The following is a 10,236-nucleotide window of genomic DNA, read 5'->3' on the forward strand; positions in this document are numbered from 1 at the left end:
ATATTACCTGGGACAAATGTGGAAGTGTTTATGTAAGGCCTGGAAGACCCCCGGTCCAAAGGACGAGCGGCGACCCCAAATCAAACGCAGAGCCCGAGTCTTGATGCAAAGAGCAGGAGGTTTATTCCAAGCGCCGCGCAAGGACCCACAAGCAGCAGTCCAGAAAAAGACTGCCGCTTGAGAGCCCTGAACAGAGGTTAGTTACAAGCTTTTATAGGCAGAAACCACACGCAGGTGGCCTGGGGAAATTGGCCTGGGGAAATTGGCAAATTGGCCTGGGGAAATGCAAACATAAGGTTGAGATTGCAATCTCTTGGCCGTTTCCCGGGCAGTTAGAAACAGGCCTGACCTTACATTCCCTCCTCTTCTCAGGACTGAGTTTCAACCCTGGAACTCATATTCTGTTTCCCCTTGCCCAGTTACGATACAGGGCCCGAGGGTTAGAAGTAATCAAAGGCCCCATGAGGTGGAGATTAGGGTGGTGAGCCACGGGGAACGATTAAACCAATTTTCAAACCACCCCTGTTGAGCTTCTCTATCTCTTTGCCTCCTGTCTAGTCTCTCTCTCAGTTTGGCCATAGAGTCCTTCACCATGCCTGAATGACCTATATAAAAACAACACTCCTCTCTCAAAGCTGCACACAGGCCACCGTTCTTCAAGAACAGAAGGTCTAGCCCCCCCCCTATTCTGTAATACTACCGCAGACAGCGAGGTCAGGGATTCTTCCAGCTTACTGTGGGGTTTGGATTAAAGCTGCTGTCCCAGTCCCCACCCCGGCGGTTACCCCTAGCCCCAGCAAGACAGCTAGGGTTAGTGAAACCGGCTCTCTTCTGTTAGATAAACCTCAGCCCCTCCACACCGCCAGGCCTCACTCCTTGTACTCAGGAGGAGCAGGGTGCCGGCGGATGCGAAGCTTGAGGGGATTTGAAGCAGTCTCCACAGTCCATCCATCGTCAGGCGGTGGTGCAGGTTTGGCATGAGAGGCATGGATCCAGGAGGCGATGCCGTCTACCTTGATGGCGGTGGGTGTAGTCAGAAGTATGAGGTGAGGTCCCTTCCACCGGGGTTCCAAGTTGGCTGTCCGGTGACGACGAACGTAGACAAAGTCCCCAACCTGGAACTGGTGTGGTACTTTGAGCTCTCCCGGGGTGTAAGCGGCAGCCAAAGGGACCCACACGTCCTTTTGGACCGTCTCCAATGCCTTCAACCTAGCGAGCAGGGATTGAGGGGCGTGAGTTTCTGTGTGCATGGTCCACGGGTCAGCAGTGAGTGGTGGTGGGGCCCCGAAAAGGATCTCAAAAGGGGTTACTCCCAGGGGCCCGGGCGTATTCCGGGCACGGAATAGGGCAAAGGGAAGGAGGACTGTCCAGTCTGTTACGCCAGTTTCTAAGGATAATTTAGTCATAGCCTCTTTTAACGTTCTATTCATCCTTTCTACCTGTCCTGAACTTTGGGGTCTATATGAACAATGCAATTTCCAATTAATCCCCAGCACCTTGGCAATTTCCTGACTTACCTGGGCGATGAATGCCGGCCCATTATCTGAACCAATTACCTCTGGAACTCCAAACCGGGGAAAGATGTCTTCAATAATCTTCTTGGCTACTGTGGTTGCCGTTTCGCTCTTCGTTGAAAAAGCTTCAACCCATCCTGAAAAGGTATCTATAAAGACTAGAAGGTATCTATAACCATACCGGGCCGGCTTGACTTCCGTAAAGTCAACCTCCCAATAGCTGCCCGGCCTATTTCCCCTTTCCCTTTTCCCCTGAGAGACTTGCGAGGGGTGGGAATTTACTAGCTGACATGCCTTGCAGCTAGCGACAGTTCTCTCGGCCAGGGAGGTGAGCTTTCGGATGGAGTAATCCAGGGCCCGGCAGGTAGCACTGAGATGTTTTGGACCCAGATGGGTGAGGCGGTGTAGTTGCTCGAGGTAAGTTTTTGCCATTTCTTCAGGGACGATTATCTTCCCACCTGCCTTATCCTTCCAGACCCCGTACTTATCCTTGACGTATTTGCCAGGCTTTCTGGCCATCTCCCCCTCCTCTTCTGGGGAGTAAGAGAAGGACCTAGGAGGGTCCAAAGGGACTTTTGCTAGCGGCAGGATGTTTAGTCCCAATGCAGCCTGTTTTGCTTCAACATCTGCCTTCCTGTTCCCCTCCGCCACCTCAGACGTCCCCTTTTGGTGCCCTGGGCAGTGTATGATGGCAACTTCTTTGGGGGCATGTATGGCCTCTAAGAGGGAGAGAATTTCGGGTTTGTTTTTAATCTCCCTTCCGGCTGAGGTGAGGAGTCCTCTTTGTCTGTAAATGGCCCCATGCACATGAGCAGTCGCAAAGGCATACCTGCTGTCAGTGTAGATGTTGACTCTTTTTCCTTCAGCCAACCTGAGGGCTTGTGTTAAGGCTATGAGTTCTGCCCTCTGTGCTGAGGTGCCTTCTGGCAGACTGCTAGACCAGATTACCTCATCCGTGCTGACTACTGCGGCTCCTGCCCTCCTCTTCCCGTCTGAGAGGTAGCTGCTGCCATCTGTGAACCAAGTGAGGGGGGACCCGGGTAGGGGTGTGTCTCTGAGATCCCGCCTGGCCCCCGTTTCTTCAGCCAATATCTTCTGACAGGAATGCAGAATCTCTCTCTTTTCCAAGTCTGCTTCTGGTAGCAGAGAGGCAGGATTCAATGTCACGGGGGCCCCGAATTGGACTCTCCCCTCGTCCAACAAGAGACTTTGGTAGTGGGTCATTCTGGCATTGGACATCCACCTGTCCGGAGGCTGCCGTATGATACTCTCCAGTGTATGGGGCGCTATAACGGTCAATTTTTGCCCCAGAGTCAGTTTGTCAGCGTCTTTGACCAATAAGGCTGTGGCCGCTATAGCACGGAGGCATGCTGGCCATCCTCGTGCCACCGCGTCCAGTCTCTTGGACAGGTAGGCCACCGGCCTTTTCCATGGCCCCAATGTTTGCGTCAGGACTCCCCGGGCAATCCCCTTTCTCTCATCTATGTAGAGGGTAAAGGGCTTGGTGACATCAGGCAGAGCTAGCGCTGGGGCTGAAAGCAGGGTTTTCTTGATGTCGTCAAAAGCCTCCTGGTGTTTCGGGCCCCACTCGAACGGGTTTCCCTGCTTGGTGAGGGGGTAGAGAGGCTCAGCGAGTGTTGCAAACCCCGGAATCCAGAGTCTGCAGAACCCTGCCGTACCCAAGAACTCACGGACTTGACGGGGGGTCTGGGGCCTCGGGATCTGGGTGACGGTTCTCTTTCTGGCCTCCGTCAGCCACCTCTGTCCCTTTTCAATAGTGTATCCCAAGTACGTCACCTTTCGCCGACAGAGTTGGGCTTTTCTGGCGGATACCCGGTATCCCAGATGGGCGAGCTCTCGGAGGAGGGCCTCAGTACCGGCTCGGCATTCTTCCTCCGTGGCCCCCCCCACCAGGAGATCATCTACGTACTGGAGGAGAGTGATCTCGGGGTGCTCAGCTCGGAAGGGTGCCAGGTCCTGATGAAGGGCTTCATCGAAGATGGTGGGTGAATTCTTGAATCCCTGTGGAAGTCTAGTCCAGGTCAGTTGCCCCGTAACCCCAGAGTCAGGGTCTCTCCACTCGAACGCAAACATGCCCTGGCTGTTTGAGTGCAACTGGAGACAGAAAAAAGCGTCTTTTAAGTCCAGCACCGAATACCAAATGTGGGAAGGCGGCAAGGTACTCAAAAGGTTATAAGGGTTGGGCACCATGGGATGGATGTCTTGCACCCTCTTGTTAACCTCTCTTAAGTCCTGAACAGGTCGGTAGTCTGAGGTGCCAGGCTTTCTCACTGGGAGGAGCGGAGTGTTCCAAGGTGAATGGCACCGTACTAAGATTCCCGTATCTAAGAGGCGCTGTATGTGGGGCTTTATCCCTTCCCAAGCTGCTTTGGGCATGGGATACTGTCGTACGGCCACGGGGGTGGCCGATGCCTTCAATTCGACCACCACAGGAGGTTGTCGGGTGGCCTTCCCCATACCAGCGGTTTCTGCCCATGCTCCCGGGACCCGGTCTACCCATCTGGCTATTTCCTCAGAGAGTTCCCCTGACGTCCTGGATTCAAACAGCCTGTGTTCGTCTTCCAAGTGGAGGGTTAGAAGTGTGACTGCCTCCGCTTCGGTCTGCCCCACAATTGGTCCCTTTGGGGTGAAAGTGATCTGAGCTCCCATCTTAGTTAACAGATCTCTCCCCAACAGCGGGGCTGGACATTCTGGTATCACAAGGAAAGAGTGGGTGACCGCCCCAGTCCCAAGATCTACAGTCCGGTTAGTCGTCCACGGGTATTGCTCATTACCAGTGGCCCCAATGACCCAAGAAGTTTTCTTAGATATCGGCCCCAAGGGAGCTTTTAAGACAGAATATTGTGCTCCTGTGTCCACCAGAAATTCTACTGGTTTCCCCTCCACTTGGATGGTTACCCTGGGCTCAGGGAGGGGTTCCGAGCCCCGTCCCCCTCAGTCACTGTCCTCATGAAAGGCCAAAATGGTCTTGGCTTCCTTCTCCTTCCTCTGCCTTCTTGGGCATTCTCTCTTCCAGTGTCCTTTTTCTTTACAGTAGGCACATTGATCTCGGTCGAGTGGGAGGCGATCGCCCAGGTTCATCTGTCTACCCTTACCTCTCCCTTCTGGCTTTTTATCACCTACCACTGCTGCCAAGATGCGCGTGAGATTCTTCTCCTGTCTCTTTTCTCGTTTAGTCTCCTTCTCCTCCCTTTCCCTTTCCTTTCTCTGTTCCCTCTCTTCTTCCGTTTCCCTTTTGTGATACACCTTCTCTGCCTCCTTAACTAAGTCCTGCAAAGTGTAATCCTGCAATCCCTCAATTCGCTGCAGTTTTCTTTTGATGTCTAAAGCAGATTGGCCAATAAAGGCCATAGCCACCGAAGCCCGCTGCCCCTCAGTCGTAGGGTCAAATGGTGTATACCGCCTGAATGCTTCCATTAGTCGCTCAAGGAAGACTGAGGGGAGCTCCGTGGGTCCCTGAAGGACTTCCCTTACCTTAGCCAAATTGGTGGGCCGACGCGCGGCTCCTCTGAGGCCGGCCACTAGAATCTGGCGATAGACTGTCAGTCGCTCCCTACCTTCTGCCGTGTTGTAGTCCCAATCAGGTCGGGTGAAGGGGAAAGCGGCGTCCATCAGGTGGGGGAGCTGGGTAGGTCGCCCGTCAGGGCCGGGAGCATGTTTCCGAGCTTCTAGCAGAATTCTTTCTCTCTCTTCCGTGGTGAAAAGGGTCTGGAGCAACTGCTGGCAATCATCCCAAGTGGGCTGATGGGAGAACATAAGAGACTCCACCAACCCGGTTAATTTCTGGGGATCCTCTGAAAAAGGAGGGTGGTTAGTTTTCCAGTTATACAGATCAGCAGAGGAGAAAGGCCAGTACTGGAGGGGCTGGAGGGGCGCCGGCCCTCCGTCGCCCGGCAACGGGGGAGGCGGTCCGTACGCCCGAAGGGGACAGGCTACAGTAGAGTCGGGGGAAGTGGGCTGCCCCCTTCGGCTCCTAGTTCCCTGGGAGGGGCCAGCCGCCGTGGCGGAGGGCAAAGCAGGGGCGGACGGAGCCGTGGCCGCAGGTAGAAGCTCCGGAGCGAGAGAGGGAAAATAGGGTGGGGGCGGAGAGTCAAGGAGGAGAAGATCCGTCTGCGGGTCGACCAACGGCTTCTTTGGCTGTTCCTGTGAGGGTTGAAGGGCCAGAATCCGTGGGCTTCGCGGGGGCAACCAAGGACGGACCCATGACGGGGGGTTCTGAACTAAATCCTGCCAGACAATAATGTAAGGTTGCTGGTCCGGATGAGATCCTGTTCCTGGGCGAAAAACAATATCCTTGATGGCAAAAATCATGGTTAGGTCAAAAGTTCCCTCTGCTGGCCACCCAACATTGAAGGTGGGCCATTCAGAGGAACAGAACGTTTGCCACGGCCCTTTCTTCACGTTCACAGAGAGATCGAACCCCCGGTCCTCAACATCGTTCCAGTTGGAGAGGGTAAGAGAGAGAGGCGTACTTTCCCCTTGCCCCATTTCAAACCAAAAAAGGACAACAAATTCACAAATAAAACAGACGACTTACACACAAAAAAACACTGGGCCCACAAGACCAAGACAGACTTGATTGCGGCCGCACTTTCTCAACACTCACAAAACACTCACTCACTCAGACCAGAACCAGGGAGTCTCCAGACTCCAAACCCAGACAGAACCAGGGAATATCCGATCTTCGTCGGGACTCGAACCCGACACCTGATTGTCGGGACTCGAACCCAACACCTGATTGCCGGGACTCGAACCCAACACCTGATTGTCGGGACTCGAACCCAACACCTGATTGTCGGGACTCGAACCCAACACCTGATTGTCGGGACTCGAACCCAACACCTGATTGTCGGGACTCGAACCCAACACCTGATTGGAGACCGCCAGGCGTCTACCAGCCACTGTCCGGCCACTCCCACGAGTCGCCGACCGGCTGCCAAACCGAAAGTGCGCGCCCAGAACCTGAAACCAGAAACCTGAATGAGGCAGCCGAACCTGCGGCCCTCACCTGCTGTTCGGCCGGACAAAGAACAGCCCGTTGCCGAACTCCCGACGGCGACCAGCACTCTCTGATCACCTCCTTACTGGGGCGTCCCCCAGTCTGACAGTTTTATCTAACTCAAGACCGACTGAGCTAGAGAAGCCCCCCTCTCACGAGGGCGGACAACCTGCCGTTACCAGAGACAAAAGCCAAAACAGAAACCGAAACAAAGTCTCACACCGCACACAATCCAACCCTCCCGTTCCCCGTTCCCCGTCGGGGGCCCCCTTACCTCCAAGATCGGTTCTGCGCTTGAGGGGGGGCCGCCCGATCCCGGACGAGCCCCCAGAATGTAAGGCCTGGAAGACCCCCGGTCCAAAGGACGAGCGGCGACCCCAAATCAAACGCAGAGCCCGAGTCTTGATGCAAAGAGCAGGAGGTTTATTCCAAGCGCCGCGCAAGGACCCACAAGCAGCAGTCCAGAAAAAGACTGCCGCTTGAGAGCCCTGAACAGAGGTTAGTTACAAGCTTTTATAGGCAGAAACCACACGCAGGTGGCCTGGGGAAATTGGCAAATTGGCCTGGGGAAATGCAAACATAAGGTTGAGATTGCAATCTCTTGGCCGTTTCCCGGGCAGTTAGAAACAGGCCTGACCTTACATTTAGGACTTAAGTTCCTCTCCCTTCATGGGTAAAAGCCCTTATGTGGGCTGATCCCTTGCCAATGTAGTCACCAATAATACTAAGCACCTTGGTCATCCAGGAAGAAAATGGGTGGGGCAAGGAAGTATAATTACACAGATGTTGCCACCCAGCTTCCCTTTTTGTATGACACAAAATCAAACCAATGCTCCTTTGTGTATAAAATTAAAGAGAGGTTTCTGGCTTGCACCAAAGTAGAGGAATATCACTACTTACTCCTGGGAAAGGTGCAGAGAATGTAACTAAGACCTTGTCTATACAAAAAGAAATTGACAGCCAGTTTGAATTTGAATTGCCATTGGCTTAGAACAAAGAATATCCTTGCACGGTATTATTCTACAATGTCATTTATAATTTTTGATATTTTACAACAGCATATTGTACAGTTATTCCAAACAAAATTAAAAATCTAATTTTCAAATGTTTGGCAGCAATTCAAAAGGACATGAAAGGATTTAATCCCTTCCACTGTGTGGAGGGCCTCACTGGGAAGGCACTTGAGCATTCTATATTGGCCTTTCTTGCCTTATTTGCGAAGAGGGACCCGCTTGTCACATCCAATTGCCCACAGCTGTTGATTGAGTTTTCGGTTCATGCTGAGGTTAAAGCCTCGTGGTGGCTGGTACCATGGATCCATCTCTCACAATGGCGTGAGCTGGGATCTCCCTGGAGAAGAAACCTGGGTTCCCCAAGATATGTGATCAATGCTGGGGCCCCGCCAGCAGGCGAGGGGATCCCAAGGCAGGTACTGGGCATGGAGGCCATAGGGGCATAGGCTACAAGGAGACAGAACTGAACCTCACATCACCCTGCTTGGCTCTGGAGGATGGCTGGTTAGCCAATGACGGGTAAGATTCCTCACGGGAGGGACAACCTAAGACAGGCACAGCCGCAGAGGGCCATCAGGAGAGGACCTGGGGGCCAACAGAGGCGGGGCACAGATCCTCACCCCCCCAGCGCTGTAGGGGCTTGAACACTCGCCCTTTTGAGGGATGTCTCCTGCTCCATGGCTGCTTCACGCTTCCCATACCCAGCTCAGATTGGAACCCAGGCAACAAACACATTTGGTCCAGCTCAGATTGAGACCCAGCTACAAACAAGAGACTTGGCACCACTCTTATTGAGACCCAAGCAACAGAGAAATGGCTGATGGCGACTGTCCTACATCTAAATCCAGCCTAAATCTACGAGTGCTCAGGGCTTTCTCAAGGATGCATATAATCTTTTCCATTAATATTTACAGAGTAAACTAAAGTTGTTAAAAGTACTAATTTGACAGTAAAATAGTCAAGTTTTCAGATTAATTTAAATTGGCTAAATGAAATGAGTTAATATTCAAGAAAATTTAATTGTACAACAGGCTGTTCCTAAAGTATTAACCAAAATTTCTATTGGTAGTCCATTTCATGGTAAAATTGTTTAACATACAATAAACCCTAAAGCAGTCATAGTTTTTGTACAAAAAAATAAAAATTTAAAAGTTATCAAAACTGCATTATAAAAAATTTTTTCAAAAGCCTCCTAATAATTAAATAGAAAAAAGGGGGATAGTGGAAAATACCATGTAGGAAAAAAAATGTCCTGTAAGTAAATTACATCTAGAAAAATTTTTCTTCTTTTGAAAACCAATTTTCATTTGTAATGATAACAGTAAGACAGCCATGAAAAACACACATAGTACCAAAATAAATCAAAGAAAAATTGTTTGGGCACAAAATTAAAAGTATCCCAAGTAAAATTTATAGAAAAGATTCCTTTATTAATTTTGGTCGAGATACGTTTGTATATTTTCAGAAAACAACCCCAAGACCATGTGGATTCCTGCAACAGAGAAGAATTGACAGGAATACTCCAGCCATAAAGACAAGAGGAAAAACAGACCAGAGATGGAAGATGCTGACGACGCCTTGCCATACTAGCAGTCAGCAGATGTGCGTCGCTGCAGGTTGTCCAGGACCAAACCAGAGGTCGGACCTGCATTGCCACCATTTTTCCACCATCCGGATACCATTGCTGACATGGACTCAGAACTGTTGGACATTAAAATTTGGACTCAAAAAACTGTTGGACATTGAATCTGGGATTCAAAAACTGTTGGCCCACAAAGAAACGTACTGCAGACTGATTTCATTTGACTCTCAGCATTGCTTGTTTCATTTTTTGTTTATTTCTAGTCTACAAATGCAAAAATTTTTAAGGAAAGAAAACGGGGGAGATGCTGGAAACCAAATCAGTTTCACTGAAAAAGAGATGTTGACAGGAAGCCAGGAAGGCTGGTCAACAACCTTAATTGCTCTAACTTTTAGTTGAGATATTGTTAGCTGAAGCAGAATCTACCTTGTCCGTGAAAGTTTGTTATTTCCTGCCTAAGGGCTACATGTAAATTTCTGTTTATGTTGCTTAAGATGTTTTCCCCAAAGCCTCAATAAAAGGGGATGGCAGGGCCAGAGCAGGAGTAGTTCTCCCACTACAGTTGGACTACCGCCTGGCCCCCCAAATCGCCAAATTGAATTTCTTCAAGTCTCTTCATTTGTGTGCGGCCCTTCTCCAGAAGCTGAACCCTGAATTGGAACTCTTTCTACGCGGGCCGTGAAAGAGAAGCCTATATAGGGTAGCTTTGTGGGCCTGGGTGTCCTATATGGTTCAATGGGTCAGCCTCCCAGTTGCCTGATGTGGACACTTGGTGCACCCCTTTGTGGATTAAGTCTTAATTGTGTTGGTGTCACTGGGAGGAATTGACCTCTAGGCCAATTGGCTGTGAGGACCCGCTGTGTCTATAATGGAAGAATTGCCGTGCTGGAGACACATTTATGGGGGAGAATGTGTCTGTCTCTTAAATGTGTCTCTTATGAGAGTAGTTGAAATCTGGTGTCATCTCACACTGACCACTAGAGACACTAGTTTCTGGATCTCCAATGGGGTGCAGTTCAGCTACCCAGCAGGAGCTACTGCAAGAACTACAGTTTTGTCCTCTTTGCTTGGTTAAGTTTATTCCTCAGTATCTTAATTATTTTTTTG

At 50.9% G+C, this 10,236-nt stretch overlaps 1 protein-coding gene across 1 annotated transcript; it reads right to left on the minus strand.

Annotated features, from left to right (window-relative positions):
* Positions 1-869: 869 nt before the first annotated feature.
* LOC118702266 lies at positions 870-6,023 on the minus strand. The gene is given in 1 exon segment (XM_036408007.1): positions 870-6,023. A coding segment is annotated over 1 exon segment (5,154 nt).
* Between the last annotated feature and the right edge of the window lie 4,213 nt (positions 6,024-10,236).

Source organism: Pipistrellus kuhlii, unplaced genomic scaffold, assembly GCF_014108245.1.
Source record: "Pipistrellus kuhlii isolate mPipKuh1 unplaced genomic scaffold, mPipKuh1.p scaffold_m20_p_38, whole genome shotgun sequence".
NCBI lineage: Eukaryota > Metazoa > Chordata > Mammalia > Chiroptera > Vespertilionidae > Pipistrellus > Pipistrellus kuhlii.